The 17087-nt window shown below is 33.0% G+C and overlaps 1 protein-coding gene and 1 long non-coding RNA gene across 3 annotated transcripts; both read left to right on the forward strand.

Annotated features, from left to right (window-relative positions):
- Window positions 1-3508: 3508 nt before the first annotated feature.
- On the forward strand, window positions 3509-5511 carry LOC134237306 (uncharacterized). 2 transcript variants are annotated; one of them, XR_009985802.1, is made up of 4 exons: window positions 3509-3568; window positions 3797-3878; window positions 4453-4524; window positions 4976-5511. It is a non-coding gene; the product is annotated as an uncharacterized LOC134237306 (long non-coding RNA). The 2 variants fall into 2 exon arrangements; XR_009985801.1 differs by lacking the exon at window positions 3509-3568 and having other exon boundaries at window positions 3626-3878; window positions 4976-5510.
- A 2605-nt stretch (window positions 5512-8116) lies between these two features.
- LOC134237305 (E3 ubiquitin-protein ligase TRIM36-like) lies at window positions 8117-12591 on the forward strand. Its single transcript, XM_062719401.1, has 4 exons — window positions 8117-8197; window positions 8526-9047; window positions 9202-9314; window positions 12517-12591. The coding sequence occupies exons 2-4, from the start codon at window positions 8558-8560 to the stop codon at window positions 12589-12591; spliced, it is 678 nt and encodes a 225-aa protein (XP_062575385.1). The 5' UTR covers window positions 8117-8197; window positions 8526-8557.
- Window positions 12592-17087: the final 4496 nt, after the last annotated feature.

Genomic DNA, 17087 nt, shown 5'->3' on the forward strand with positions numbered 1-17087 from the left:
TCTGATTTCAGTATAACTTGGCACACAAGTAGAATACACTAAGATACATAATTCTATATATCGGGTTTTGATTTCGATGAACGGTGTTGCCGTGGTTACTAAAAATAGAAATTTCTGTGAAATTCTTTCAAAATGCTACTCCTCCTAGTTTTGGTCTGATTTCAGTATAACATGGCATACAAGTAAAATACACTAAGATACATAAATTTGTGTATCGGTTTTTGATTTCGATGAACGGTGTTGCCGTGGTTACTAAAAATAGAAATTTCTGTAAAATTCTTTCAAAATGCTACTCCTCCTACAGTTTTAGTCTGATTTCAGTATTACTTGGCACACAAGTAGAATACACTAAGATACATAATTCTATGTATCGAATTTTAATTTTGATGAACTGTGTTGCCGTGGTTACTAAAAATAGAAATGTCTGTAAGATTGCTTCAAAATGCTACTCCTCCTACAGTTTTGATCTGATTTCAATATAACTTGGCACACAAGTAGACTACACTAAGAACATAAAGAGACTTTATCAACGATCATTATTCTATTTATTGCTGTTGAAGTTTCAAATCCCAGCTGCTTAAGTACTTTTCTCTTCCTAGTTCAAACCAGTAGAGCTTCAGTCTCGACAGAGACTTCTGGTTTTTTTAAAACACTCCTCCTCCTACAGTTTTGATTTCATTTCAGTATAACTTGGCACACTATTAGACTACACTTATGCACAAAAGATTTTCGATTTTAGTGAATGCTGTTGCTTTGGTAGTTTCAATAGAAAAATTATTAGAAATAAAGTACACAAGTTTTGGCATGATTTCAATATACTCAGTAACTTGGCAAACAAGTAGATTACATTAAGACACAAAAATAGATGGCTGCCTGCTGCAAAGTTAAAAATCCAAGTGCCACTTTTTGTAATACATATATCCTTTAGCGAGAGATTTTCTGAATCAACTTGTAATTATTTCTTCAGAATATTAATGAGAATTTTTTTTTAGGATTGTACAGGAAAGCCTGAGTCAGAAGCTGGAGGAGTGTCAGAAGATCCTGGGATAAATAGAGAATGGGACACTAAGATAAATGATACATAGATTGTGTGACATTTGATACATTGTGTACAGTAGACTCCGAAATTAAGGAATGACTTTTTTAATGAAACATTTGTAAAACATGAACTTTTCTTCAATATCTTTTTAGGATTTGAATCCTCAGTAAACACAATGACTAAAGCATTAATTAGTGTTACGTTTGTTTGTATTCAAAATGATGAAGATATACAATATATGCTACAAAGTATTAGCACACAGAAAGGCTTTAATTTTTTTTTTCCTTGTGCTCCTGTAATGAAATGTTCGGGGGCATACAGTTTTTTTTGTCTGTTTGTCTCTTAATCTGTTTCCTCCTATTCGGGGCATGTGTAACCAAATTACATTTGAATTTATTTTCAGTTTTACACATTAAGTATGTGTAAATCTCACAGACGATTTCTCTGCATGAAGCTCGCTAGAACTGCATGCAAGACTGTGACTCCAATATATACCTTATACAAAACAAACCCCATCTCCTATTTATTACATTAATTTTTCAAAAGCGGCAGAATTACAATTGAAGTCTGATCCTTTGGATGTTCATAAATGCCTGTATAGACTAACTGTAACAATCTCCAGGTATATATACTGAAAGGAAAAAGAAACGCAGGGTAAACTTTTGAGGTGAATTAAATTCATTTTTCTTTCAATTTTTTTAGTATTCCATCTAACTTTTAAAACCATCTCTCAAAAAGATATAACAAAAATTTCATTTGATTTTGTCTAATAATTCTTGAGTTATTGAAGCTCATAGACGATGTCCCCAAAAAATTAAAATCGAAAACACTCATTATAATGTCCCTCCTGCACATCTGCATGTCATGAGCGTTATTTCTCTTTTGCATGGAATTCATCAGAGTGATTATCTTTTAAACCATGGCTATATTAGGCATTGGTAACCACGCCAAAAAATTAGTCATGTAGCGCGCGCATGAGCGATTGAGAGGAACACAACAGTAAGTTGACATGCTCAAAAAAAAAGAAAAAAAAATTACAAAATTGTTTTCTATTATTTTTTGTGTGAATGTAATGACTAGAATAATCTACTGTATAAAAGGCGGTTTTTGTGGTAGTAGGGTTGCGATTTCAGAGATGGCAGGACGAATAACCCGCATGTAACATGGCTCTGTTTCGCGTCAACGTCATCATCACGGTTGATTGAAAACCATTCCAGGCCCTCTCTAACAACGGGTAACACGTTTTATGGGGGAAATTTACAAGAAACTGCCTAGTTACCCGTTGTTGCCTTTTTCATTAATTAGGCAATTCGAAAATCAGACCCAACTGTACTTCCGTAAACTGTACCAAGACTGCAAGAAATTCATATCGTCTCTAAATATTGAAAAACAATGTGTATAATTACTCAGGTGCATCAAATGGTACAACAATATTTGTTGACAAACTCATCGATATCAAATTGCACGTGTTTTGGGCTTTTTCCTGTTTTCCCTACGTGACGTCATACATTTTACGGTTGAGTAATTCTGAACACTGATTTTGGTACAAAGTAACTAAATTTCTCACCTGACCAGGTTTCGTAATTTTTGGTCATGCGGTCTAAAACTTTTCGAATATTACATAGGCAATTTAGCCACATATGATCCACATATGCATTGCCTTTCATATGAGGATCATATGTGGATCATATGAGAATCATATGTATATACAATCATATGAGAATCATATGTGGCAAATCATATGAGAATCATATGATTGCACATATGTAAATCATATGAAGTAATATACATATGATTCTCATATGAAAGATCCTGCATATGAGAATCATATGAATATTCTGACAATAATCATATGAGAATCATATGAAACTGGTTATATGAGAATCATATGAACATTAATTTGTCCTTGTTATACTCAGGTAAAATTCATACGAATGTTTTGACTGATCATATGGGAATCATATGAAACAGTGATCATATGAGAATCATATGAAACAGTGTTCACTTATCTGTCCTTGTTATACTGAAGTAAAATTGCAATATCAATAATATATATCAAAAGATAAATTTAAATGTACATTAATTCAAAAGAATTTGTTAGTTGTATGTAAAGTTCTACTCTGTTTACCCTACCCCCCCCCCCCCCCCCTCCTTTCCTTCTAAAAAAAACCTTTCACAATTTTTTTTCTGTTATAATGCATTTCCCAGACAAAATAGATAAAGAATAAATTAATTTGCTTTTCATTTTAAATCTTTTGGGTTTGGCTAAGTACAATTAAAATAAATCCGTATTTTTCTCCGGGCCGGTTTTGTCTTTTATCTGATAAAATATACGTCATTTTTGACGTCACTGCTGCAGCAGACTTGTTGGGTGTTTGGAAAAGGCAAGTGATCTCCGGATCTCCTAATATTATTTTAAAGACTTTTGATTCATATTGTTTCAATATCATTTCATTATGGAACTTTCTACATAATATTCTTATTACTTCAATACTTGCATGCATTTCGTAAACCTAACGTTCGTGATCTGTAAGTAAGTTTGGACATGTTAGGCTAAAGGCATTACTACTTTTTACGTTTTGTTACGTACTGATATGAAAGTGAAAGTAGAAACCTTGTATGTCAGTTGGCGTTATGTATTTTAAGATCGTTATCAAGTCCGGATTCCTTCTTCAACTTAATGACAAATGTTTGTTTTTATGGCCTATAGATGCATTCGGAAACTTGAGTTCAGTGTCACAGTGCTGTTTTTTTCAGTCCAAAGAGCCCGAAGCTGATAAGACTGGCGATTGATCCTGAAGCTGATTTGACAGATGATTGCATCATCACAATATTGAAGGTAAAAATAAATACTTGCAATAAAAAATCAAAGTATCTGTAATGTCTCTTTATGACAAAATATTTCTTTATTAGATTTTTTTGTTCTTTTATAATTCTACATTGTTTGCATGGCTTCATCAAAAATAAATTCAACTCAACTCAATACTCTAGAAATTTTATTCTACATTATAATTTTAATCCAGTGCACTTAAAATATGCAAAGTATGATTTTGCTATAAAACTATATAGTATACAATAACTTTTTGGGGAGAGGGGGGATAAATTGGATTTTTGAATTTCAACTAAAAATTTATAACAGTGACGTTATAAATGCATGTGCATGTGTGTTGAAAGAACATCAGCTAGCTTATCCATTGAATATTTACATCTTTGTATTCATAGACTGACAATTATTTTTTCCCCCAAACACTAGTGAATGGTGCGCATGCCTATAGTTTCGGGTTAAATGTTAGATATATTTAAGACTATAGAGAACCTACAAACTTAATCTCTCTTTTTAATAGTTTAAGTTTTAATTAAATGTATTCTTAGAAAATATCTACTGTGTGAGACTGTGAGTATTTGTCTTACAGGTTCAATATACAGTCAGCCTCTCATAAGATAAAGAGCAAATCCCAAGATCCAAGGCTTGCTTCAAAGTTAAGGTAACTACACACTGTTAAATAAACTTTGTTATAGTCTTCCCAAAAGTTTGGGATATCTTGGAATCACAATGTCTGTTTTTCTGCCTGTCTACTTGTTTGTAGTATTTTTTGTCCAAAAATAATATACATGTATTTGTATCAGAATCTTCTTAATTTTTTGACAATCTGAATTAATATATATACTGTTTGAACATTCCAAATTTAATTGTCATACTAATTGCTTTTTATGATTTTATTATGAAGCATATCTTTCAATAGTGTAATTGTTTTGCAAATTACATCATAGGATTCCTCAAAACACCTAGTATAACATATATAACGTTAGTTTTATCCCGTATCATATCTGTGTCAGTGAATTGGGCATACATTTGTTTGCTTATTATACCTAAGTAACTTTTATAACTCATAGAATTTAAGAATTATTTTATTTTTACTTCTGAAATTTTTGTAGAGACCATTCTGTTCCACAAAGAAATTGTTCAGGAAGAGGAGAAGAGGTGGATATTCATTTTTGGTACGGTACAGTTCAAAGAGATTTTCAAAATGGTCATGGAAGATCAAAGGGAGGACAACTGAAAAAATTGAAAGATACAGAAGGAAAAAGAACAAGGAAATATATGGAATAATTATGAAATGGGGAGGATGTACACAATCTTTTCTGAATTTGAGCTGTGAAAATTTCCCATATTCTTATTGTATGCTGGAATAATCAATAACTTGATTTTTCATAAATTTACAATAGAGAATACATGACACATGTTATTGCTGATATTTCAATTTTGCTTTGGACACTTTCATGTCATATGGTATTTTTATACATGAACTAAATATGTTATTCATTTGTACATGTACAGTATACATGTTTAACTACTAAATCATTTTGCTGAAATCTTATAATTTGTACTCATGTTAGAATATGTTAAATACATGTATCGACAAATGCTACTGACTTGTTTGTAAATTTTCTTGTTTAGAATGTACACCGTGAAAAATAAGTTATTTCTCTTGATGAAAATATTTTTATCAAAAAAATTGTGTAAGCATTTTAAGATATTTTAAAATATTTAACCAATGAAGATAGATCATTGTAATGTAATGAATTTTCATCTAAAGCAGAAATATCTGATTTTTAAATGTGTACAAGAATGTGAAAAATATTGAAAAAGAACACACAAGTGTTTCATATGATTTACATATGATGTCCTTTTCATATGATTCTCATATGTAAATGGCTTGAAACACACATAAGTGTTTCATATGATTTACATATGACACCCTTTTCATATGATTCTCATATGTAAATGGCTTGAAACACACTTAATTCATTCATATGAAAGTCATATGTAGTTATATTCATATGATTCACATTAGTGGATCATATGTAAATCATATGATTTGCTTCATATGATTCACATATGATGCCCTTTTTCTATGATTCTCATATGAAACCAATCATATGAGAATCATATGATACTCATATGAGAATCATATGTGGCTAAGTTGCCTGTATACAGTCCTCAGTAATGGGCGTTCCGTATAGAGACAACTCAGGTTTTTTTCCTCCTTAAACTTTTTTAGAGCCATCAACTGGTTTCAAAGCCAAATTTAAGCAACATTTAACCGAAAATTCTGATTTATTGAATGACATGTGGCTTTATCTGAGTGCATCATACACTTTTGAGACTATTTCAGTGAGGAATAGTTTTCCCTAAACTATCCTTCCATTTTTTTTTCAAATAAACAGCAGTTAATTTGGCTTTTATGAAAATTACAAATCTCATTAATTTTCTAGTATCACAACAACAAATATGGTATGAATGATATTTTATTTTGATCCTGAATAATTTATATTAACTATATACAATGTGATAAACCAATATCTTACACATTTTTAATTTCATTTGTATTAACTGGACAACAACTTGAAATAAATATTGATATAAATAATTAGATACATAACTATCACTACAGCGAAGGAAAAAAACACATCATCATGTTGAAACTTAAACAGAGCATATGTGATCATTTCATTTGTTTCTTTAAATAATAATAAATTTTCTATGAAGTCATCAAGCTTGATATTTTGCAAAACTTATAATAAAATAATAATAATAATAATAAAAAACAATTAAATAAACGGTTCAAAAATACGTTAAATTATTCATGTTCTGGAATAGTACTATGACAAGATAGTGCATCAAGTTATCTTGATTTCTATTCCAGAAACACAAACACAAGTAAAGAGGAATCTGATTGGCTGAGTCAGTCACGCGACCGTCGTGTTCGCCCTGCAACAAAACTTCGTGTTTCCCGCATTCGGTTCACCTGACTACGCTATCCTACATCTAGATGTAATCAGCCAAGGTGTACAGAACGTGTTTCACGTCGTGTTCCCCGATTGTGACGTTTCAATGCGGCGAATGCGATGATTAATACTGAATTCGATTGTTTAAATCTTAGATTAATTATGTCGATATAAAATCTTTAAAATATTAATAGTTAGAAAAGTGTTTCCTTGAGTGGGGAATGAATGTTACTACACTGCAGTGTGTAAATCAGAATGACTTGTCACGAAGGGATTTTTTTATGAAACACAAGTGGTGTGACTTACATTTATTGGTATTTCATATTGTGTTCATCATATGTTTACTTTATTTATTGGATTTTCCTTATATTTTCTGCATTGTGCTTGATTCGGTATATAAAATAATTATTGCATGATAATTGACGTTACCCTCGGGGAATATGATTTTTCATGGGTGAAGAAATCGTCATGTCTCCCTCACTTCGATTTAAAACTATTAAGCTTTTGCAAGCCATTAGAATTAAAAATGATTATTCCATCTGCACTTCTCACCTCTCGACAATGAGTGAACAGTTTGATGAACAGAATTCTCGAGCATTTTATGTTTTATTAATATTATATTTAGATACATGCAATTAAAGGGGAAAATGAAAGAAGCATTTACTTGGTGTAAAGCATTGTTACCGAATATTTCTCAATATCTTCAATCTATTTCTTAAAATGAATATTGTTTGAGGATATATTGACACATTATCCATTTCAAAACAACCCCCTCATCCCCATTCAATTTTTAAAAAATCCTACCAAACTAGAATTCAAAATTCTTAATTACCAAATTTTTAGTTCATCCCACCTTTGGTGGAAAAAGTCTGCATCCTCTACAACCTTTCAGCATAATATCATATGTTGTCAATTAATTTTCATGATTTTTTGCATATGATATAATTATGTGCATATATATATGAATAGCAATAATTATATGGTATACATATAAAATAATGTTCTTTAAAACTACTTATGATCAAAACACTTGCCCTTTTCCCAAGTTGTGTACAGACTAAGAACTTACGCCTACTCATTAGCATGCCTAGATTTAAACCGAAATTTAGTCTCGAGTAAGTTTCTTCCTTTTTGTGAAACACAACTTAGTCTGACTTTCGGGTTTAGTCATTGTTTAGTCCGGACTAAGCTTACGCCTGGCTGGTCGTAGGCCTTTTTGAGAAACGAGCCCCTGTACACCGTCAGATATACATATCTCAGGTATTTAAATCACATGACTTCGTGAAGGTAAAAATCTAGAACCAAACGAAGACAAAGAAGTAAATTGTGATGTACGTGAATATCAGGAAGGCCAATTTGAAATTAGAGGTGAGACAAGATTATATTTAGTAAATTTTAACGTTACAAGGCAATATCCTAGCTGTTGTTTTTCATGACATTAATGTAAACACATGTAATTACAAAAAATTGCAAACATTCTGTTCTTTAATATCAATATTTATTAATTAAGGTGGACAGAGCATTTGTTTAACTGTAAACACCGATCAATAATTCCTAACTGTCATTTCCAAACTGTGACGACTGTTAAATCGTGTTGGAATTTTAGAAAAAACTACTATTGTTTTGGTTTAAATATGCCTTGCATGTAAGTTTCTTTATTCACGTGATCTAAATTTCCTTTTGATTTTAATTACAGGGTCCACTAATTGTTTGACCCAAACGCTATTGATGGACCCCCGATACAGTGCCCAAGACATCCTCCTCTGTGACCTGTGTCAAACAGCTGCATTACAGAGTCACTGTGAACTTTGTAATATAAATCTCTGTATAGTCTGTTTTGTAAAACATCTCTCTGATTCATCTAAAAGCCACAATGTTGTACTATACAAACACAGAACTTCTGCTCCCAACATTAACAACCCAAAATGTCCAAACCACGCCCAGAACCATTGTGAACTTTACTGTGAGAAATGTGGTATTCCTGTCTGTTCTACCTGCATCTCCTCTGGTAAGCATAAAGGACACCATTTATCTGATGCTCTGCAGAAACTTAGTTCAAAAACAAAAGATTGTGAAAATTACCTACAAGAACTAAAGAAAAGAATCTCTCCTACATATGAAAAACTGCCATTAGATTTGAACTCTGAAAAAGAAAACTTGGAAAGACATTATGTGAAACTGACAACAGCTGTCACCAAACATGGAGAAGACTGGCGCAGTAGTGGTTGTTAATCAGACAGGAAAACTCCGATTTAGATACACTGGGCATCCCTCAACTAACAAGGGATTATTTGATCCATTTGGCATCACAACCGACAACCGGAGTCAGATCCTGACAGTAGACTCTTACAACCACTGTATCCACATCCTAGATCAGGATGGACAGTTCCTATGTTACATTGATAACTGTGATCTACAGCATCCATTGGATTTATTTGTAGACACTAGAGACAACCTCTTTGTAGCTGAGCGGGAAAGTGGGCAAGTGAAGAAAATCAAATACATAAAAAAAAGGACATAAACTGTTTGTAACTGAGATCAACAGTTGAGGGAAATGAAATTCAAGATTTGTAATGTGATGATAAAAATTGAAAATAAGAACTAATTTCATATGATCTAAAAAAAAAAACAAGTTGGTTTATATAAACATATTAGAGTAGAATACTAAGTAAGTATATGAATGGTGATGTGTATATTATTATCTGTTGCAATAATAAAATGAAACAGAATGCAATGTTTAATTAAGGCCTAAGAAGAATTTGCCAGTGCCATAAGTAATCTGACTGTCATTCTTCTGTGCACAATTTTTCTGTTGTTTCCAATATTAATAACTTTTTTTTTAGTGTTATGGGTTTCCATTTTAGTTCAAATGTGGTAATTGTTCTTTGAATGAAATATAATGGAGATAAGTTTTCAAGCTTAATATATCTTTAAAAATAGGAGAAAAAAACCGCAAATCTCCAGCAACAGGTGTGTGTACAAATTTTGATGCTAAAGAACTTTATGCGGTATTAACCAATATTTGCCCCCCAAATCAAACTTTGATGGAAATATATTTAATTAAGTTCTTAAACAGGGGAGTATATGCTAGCTTCGAAGCACTGAATATTTTCATAAGTAATGACGTCATATGTACGTAATGACGTCACAAACATGACGTAAATTTCATCTTTTTATGAATTTTACAGAAAAATGTACATTTTTCGTCGACATTTTGAGTAAAAGTCACCGAGCGCATGCGTGTTCAGGATGAATATTTTGATATAATGTGTAGAATGATAATATCAATGAAATGAGTCAATATTGTTCCTGAACACACATGCGCTCTATAAATTTCAAAGCTAAAATTGTTGAAATTTTGTCCATTTTGTCTTCTTTCTGAAAAAGAATATAAAATCGGACTAGTTTGTGACGTCATAAAATCAAAAATTGTGAATGTACTACTTTGAAACTATAGTATTTTCTGTTTATTTATATTTCTCATACAATTTATTGAAATCAGCACATTTCAGGAAGTTTTCAAAATTTGACTTCTGTGGGGGCAAATATATGCAACATACCGCAGATAGTTCTTTGTTTTGCTACATGTATGTCATTTGATTTGAAGCTGGGTAGATGAGAACATAATAATTTGTTTTTTATAAAAATAAATAGACAAACTGATAACTGCTGCATTAATTGATTTTTCTCTTGAAGTTGTCACATTGAGGCTAGATGCGTGTATGGGGCATTGGTAAGAGTGTCTGCTCTAGAATCGCGAAGTAAGGAGTTGATCCTAACATAACAGGTTTGAATCCCACTGTGCGACGTTGAGGCCAGTCTTTAGGATGAGATCGTATAAACAGAGGTCCAGTGCCGCAGTAGGTGCTGGCACGAAAAATTTCCCTCCCTGATCAATGACCCTGAGTGCCGAGTATAGGACAAATGAGATTTGCAGCTCTTCACTGCAAGTGGCGGCGTTTCCATATGAGTGAAAAATTCTCGAGAAGGGCGTTAGACAATGTAAATTCAATCATACTGACTTTAACACCTGAGTGAGATTATTTTTGTAAATCCTGTTTTACACAAAATAAAAATCAGTTGCCTGATTTATTTTATATACATATTATGCACATTCAAATTGATTTTGTAAAACAAAATATGTCTCCATTGGACCAGGTGACTTGTATCGTTTTTATGTCCCGGGGGGGGGGGGGTATTATTAATTTCAGTCTGTATGTCTTTCCATCTGTCAGCTGCCCGTATGTAAGACTTTCCTAAAGGCATCTCTCTCGAAAACCCTGTAAACATTTTCAATAAAATGGTATAGAATAAGTCCCTAGCCTAAGAAAGATCCTATTTTATTTTGAGGTCAAAGGTCAAGGTCATCAATTCAAAGAAAAATTTGTTTTTATGTAAAACTTCAATTTTCGGGGATATCTCAAGAAGACTTGATTTGCAGTTGTAATTAAATTTTATACTATAGCTCCCAATTGTCCCGCCTGTCACACCTTCCCTACCCCCCCCCCCCCCCCCTTATTGTCTCTTCTTTCTTCTTTTTAACCCTACCGGGCGGAGACCAGAAGAACTTTGTATATATGCGATAGTAAGGTGTTCATCATCCGTCCGTTTCTGGGCAATTTTTCAAAACACTTCTCCTCCTACAGTTTGTTTTGATTTCAATATAACTTGGCCCCGTGGGGATCCGGGTTAGAATAGGTCCTCAGTACCCCTTGCTTGTCGTAAAAGGCGACTAAATGGGGCGGTCCTTCGGATGAGACCGTATAAACCGAGGCCCCGTGTCACAGCAGGTGTGGCACGATAAAGATCCCTCCCTGCTCAAAGGCCTTAAGTGCCGAGCATAGGCCAAAATTTGCAGCCCTTCACCGGCAATGGTGACGTCTCCATATCAGTGAAATATTCTGAAGAGGGACGTTAAACAGTAAACAATCAATTAATCAATCAATATAACTTGACACACGTTTAATACACTAAGGTACATGATTTAGTGCATAAGTTTTTGATTTGAATAAACAGTGTTGCCATGGTTGCTAAAAAAGTAATTTCTGTGTATTCAATTAATACGCTAATCCTCGAAAAGTTTTGATTTTATTCCAGTATAACTTGGCACACAATTAGACTAATCTATGATGCAAAATAGAGTATATACCGTATACCGTATAAGGAGAATTTTAGCGAGGATTTAATTTTGGCATTATTAGCAACGGTGCTAAGATCGCTAAAATTAAAATCGCCAAAATTGATTGCATTGTAGTTATCATAGCTACAGACGTGAGCATTTTATAATCGCTAAAATTACTTCTAGCTAAAAATAAAATCCACTTATACGGTAGATTTTCGTTTTAGTGAATGTTGTTGGTATGGTAGATTTATTGGACAATTATTAGAAATACTTATGAAATGCTACTCTTCCTACACATAGTTTTGGCATGATTTCAATATACTCAGTAACTTGACACATGAGTAGATTACATTAAGACACAAGAATCTATCGCTGCCTGTTACAAAGTTTAAAATCCAAGTGCCACTTTTTTATGCGTATACTACAGACCATTAGAGCTACAGTCTCATCTTAGACTTCTGGTTTCCTTTAGCGAGAGACACAGATTTTTCCGAATCAACTTGTTATTGTTACAGCGTATAATTTTTTTTCTTTTGAAAATTAATAAGAATTATTCTATATTCAGGATGGTACAGGAAAACTTGAGTCAGAAGCTGGAGGAATGTCAGAAGATGCTGGGAAAGATTATGTAGAGACATAGGTAGAGACTGGGTATATTGTGTACAGTGATATAGAGACATAGATAGAGACTTTGTACATTGTGTACAGTGATATAGAGACATAGGTAGAGACTGGGTATATTGTGTACAGTGATGTAGTGACATAGATAGAGACTTTGTACATTGTGTACAGTGATAAAGAGACATAGGTAGAGACTGGGTATATTGTGTACAGTGATGTAGTGACATAGATAGAGACTGGGTATATTGTGTACAGTGATGTAGTGACATAGATAGAGACTTTGTACATTGTGTACAGTGATATAGAGACATAGGTAGAGACTGGGTATATTGTGTACAGTGATGTAGTGACATAGATAGAGACTTTGTACATTGTGTACAGTGATAAAGAGACATAGGTAGAGACTTGGTATATTGTTTACAGTGATGTAGTGACATAGGTAGAGACTTGATATATTGTGTACAGTGATGTAGTGACAAAGATAGAGACTTTGTACATTGTGTACAGTGATATAGAGACATAGGTTGAGACTTGGTATATTGTGTACAGTGATGTAGTGACATAGATAGAGACTTTGTACATTGTGTACAGTGATAAAGAGACATAGGTAGAGACTTGGTATATTGTGTACAGTGATGTAGTGACATAGGTAGAGACTGTGTATATTGTGTACAATGATATAGAGACATAGGTAGAGACTTTGTACATTGTGTACAGTGATATAGAGACATAGGTAGAGACTTGGTATATTGTGTACAGTGATGTAGTGACATAGATAGAGACTTTGTACATTGTGTACAGTGATATATAGACATAGGTAGAGATTGGTTACACTGTTTACAGTGATATAGAGACAGAGGTAGAGACTGCGTACGTTGTGTACACTTGATCAGTAGATCCTGGGATAAGTGATATAGAGACAGAAATAAAGACTTTGTACATTGTGTACAGTGATATAGAGACATAGGTAGAGACTGGGTACATTGTGTACAGTGATGTAGTGACATAGGTAGAGACTTTGTACATTGTGTACAGTGATATAGAGACATAGGTAGAGACTTTGTACATTGTGTACAGTGATATAGAGACATAGATAGAGACTTTGTACATTGTGTACAGTGATATAGAGACATAGGTAGAGACTGGATACATTGTGTACAGTGATGTAGTGACATAGGTAGAGACTTTGTACATTGTATACAGTGATATAGAGACATAGATAGAGACTTTGTACATTGTGTACAGTGATAAAAAGACATAGGTAGAGACTTTGTACATTGTGTACAGCAATATAGAGACATAGGTAGAGACTTTGTACATTGTGTACAGTGATATAGAGACATAGGTAGAGACTTGGTATATTGTGTACAGTGATGTAGTGACATAGATAGAGACTTTGTACATTGTGTACAGTGATATATAGACATAGGTAGAGACTGGTTATACTGTTAACAGTGATATAGAGACAGTGGTAGAGACTGGGTACGTTGTGTACACTTGATCAGTAGATCCTGGGATAAGTGATATAGAGACAGAAATAGAGACTTTGTACATTGTGTACAGTGATATAGAGACATAGGTAGAGACTTGGTACATTGTGTACAGCAATATAGAGACATAGGTAGAGACTTTGTACATTGTGTACAGTGATAAAGAGACATAGGTAGAGACTTGGTATATTGTGTACAGTGATGTAGTGACATAGATAGAGACTTTGTACATTGTGTACAGTGATAAAGAGACATAGGTAGAGACTTGGTATATTGTGTACAGTGATGTAGTGACATAGATAGAGACTTTGTACATTGTGTACAGTGATATAGAGACATAGGTAGAGACTGGGTATATTGTGTACAGTGATGTAGTGACATAGGTAGAGACTTTGTACATTGTGTACAGTGATAAAGAGACATAGGTAGAGACTGGGTATATTGTGTACATTGATGTAGTGACATAGATAGAGACTTTCTACATTGTGTACACTTGATCAGTAGATCCAGGGATAAGTGATATAGAGACAGAGATAGAGGCTGGGTACATTGTGTACACTTGATTAGTAGATCCTGGGTTTAGTGATATAGAGACAGAGGTAGAGACTGGGTACATTGTGTACGCATAATCACACGATCCTTGGATACCAGGAAAAATTGTGTACAGTAGATATTAAGGATTGAAGCATTTTTAAAAATAAAACATTCAAAAAACATAATTTTTTTGAAATTTTCTTTTCCAGGATGGAAATATTTTGTAATCATAATGACTAAAGCACTAATTAGAGCCATTTTTTGTTATATATATGTTATGTATATGTTATAAAGTATTTGTAGAAAATCTATATGCTCCTGAAATAAAATATTCGGGACATATAGTGTTTTTGTCTTGGTCTGTCTATCTCTTTTCTCCCATTTGGGGGCATGAGTGTGGAACCATATTACGTCTATATTGTTTTCATAAATCTGATGTATAAATCCCACAGGCATTTTGTAAGCATGAATCTCGTTAGCACTTCATGCAAGTATGTGCCTCCAATATATTTCTTGTACAAAACAAACCCCATTTCGTATTAATTACATTTTCAAAAACGGCATATTAATAATAAAGGTTTGACCCTTTTGTATGTGTATAAACGTCTGTGTAGACTTAAACAATCTCAAGGTACATTTCTACTTGTGAGTAAATACAAGAAATGTCTATCAAATCAATCACACATTTTGCTTAGTAAAAAGGCATGGCAGCTCAAAGTCAAGGTTAAAGTATTTCAAATGTAGGTCAAGGGCAAGGGTTCAAAAACATTGAAACCAAGTAAAAGGTTTCGTTACAAACAATATGAATTTAAAGTATAATACATTTATGGTTATCTCTATAAAAAATACAGTCAAGGTTAATACTTCTCTTCTTTGGAAGAGGTCAAACTCCAAGGTCAATGTCATGAAGTATTTTAAAAAATGGTATTGTACAAGAAAGGTATAAGTAAAAATGTACGTCCTAGCAGCAGCCATTCAAAAGTTGGAAGACATAGACATGATTAATTGTTTTCAAAATGTAGATCTGACTCTATGGTCTTGAGGTTAAAACGTGGATACCAACGAAAGTCCTTTAAATAATATGTACCTGTGTGATATTTGACAGTTCTGGCATCAACTGGTCAAAAGTTATCACTTAAGGCCGGTATACACGATGAGATTTGTAGTATAATGCAAGTATTATAATACTTTTGTATTATAATATTTTCCTGTACTCACGCTAATACATATCTTATAAGATTGTAAATAAACTACGTATTCCAACGTGTTTTCCCCGCCATATTTCTCTCTCTGTCAAAGTAATAAAAACGAAGGATGATGCTTGGATAGCAGTGTCTATCGTACTATGCACTGCTTTATGTATTCCACAAGTTCTTTTCCCCTTCCCATTAAGCCACGAATTTTTCGATGTCTTTACTTGTAAAGTCTATCATAATTATTTACCATGTGTTTTTTTTTTTAGTAATGATAAAAATAGGATGACCCCTAGTGTCATTACATTTCATTGGTTGAAAGTGATAGGTAAGCTGAGACTTGTATTAGAAAATAGAGCATTGCTCTATTCTTAATACAGTTTTATAAGATTCGAAAAATCTTATGATACACTGTATTAAGAGTGTATACACAGTAAGATTTTGTATTATAATACAATTCTTATAATACAAATCTTACCGTGTATACCGGCCTTAAATTTTAAGCTTTTCGAACGTACGTCAAACTCTATAGTTCGAAATACCAAAAATATAGGCGGCTGAGAAAAGATGTGAACGCAAGGAATATACATGTTCATATGAAAATAAGAACCCTAATCCTAAACGTTCAAAAGTAATTACTTAAGCAAGGTTAAAGTTTGGTAAACCATGTTTGCAAAAGGTCAAAGTTAAGGGTTAAATTTGTATAACTAGAATATTGTTTATTCGTGTATATTGAAAATGCATTTTGTCTTTGGAAATCATATTTTTTTGCTTCATTGACATGATGTAGAGGATAACAGTGAGCTACAATGCATTTGCCCTTTGTCAAATATTTTGGAATGTAGGCTTTATAGCTATGTTAGTTTATATTACAAAATTTTAATATTCTAAAATTTTACAAATGCTCATAAATATGAAACAATTAGCAGATAGCCCTGCCCATATTGAGATACATAATTTTCCCCTTGGTCCAACAAAATATTTTACACCCAAAAATGGGACTTTTCCGGTCACGTATAAAACCACAGAACATTAGAGAAATTCTTCTTTTCTAGAGCATATACTGAGAAAAAATTCAAAACCGTAAATTCCGGAGGTAGGATCAGTTGCCAGGAGGAGTAAGTATCCCCAGTTGACTGATCACTTGAGCCACTGTATTGATTAAGGAGACGGGACATCAAGTTTTTTAAATTTAGTATATAAAAAAAAAAACTAAAATTGGTATCTCGCAAGACTGCCAAACATCGACCCAATGATAATTAAAAGTATATCAACCTTAGAATTTACGAAATACTGAT

Source organism: Saccostrea cucullata, unplaced genomic scaffold, assembly GCF_032062105.1.
Source record: "Saccostrea cucullata isolate Sc308-1 unplaced genomic scaffold, CSIRO_AGI_Scuc_v1 ctg7362, whole genome shotgun sequence".
NCBI classification, from domain to species: Eukaryota; Metazoa; Mollusca; class Bivalvia; order Ostreida; family Ostreidae; genus Saccostrea; species Saccostrea cuccullata.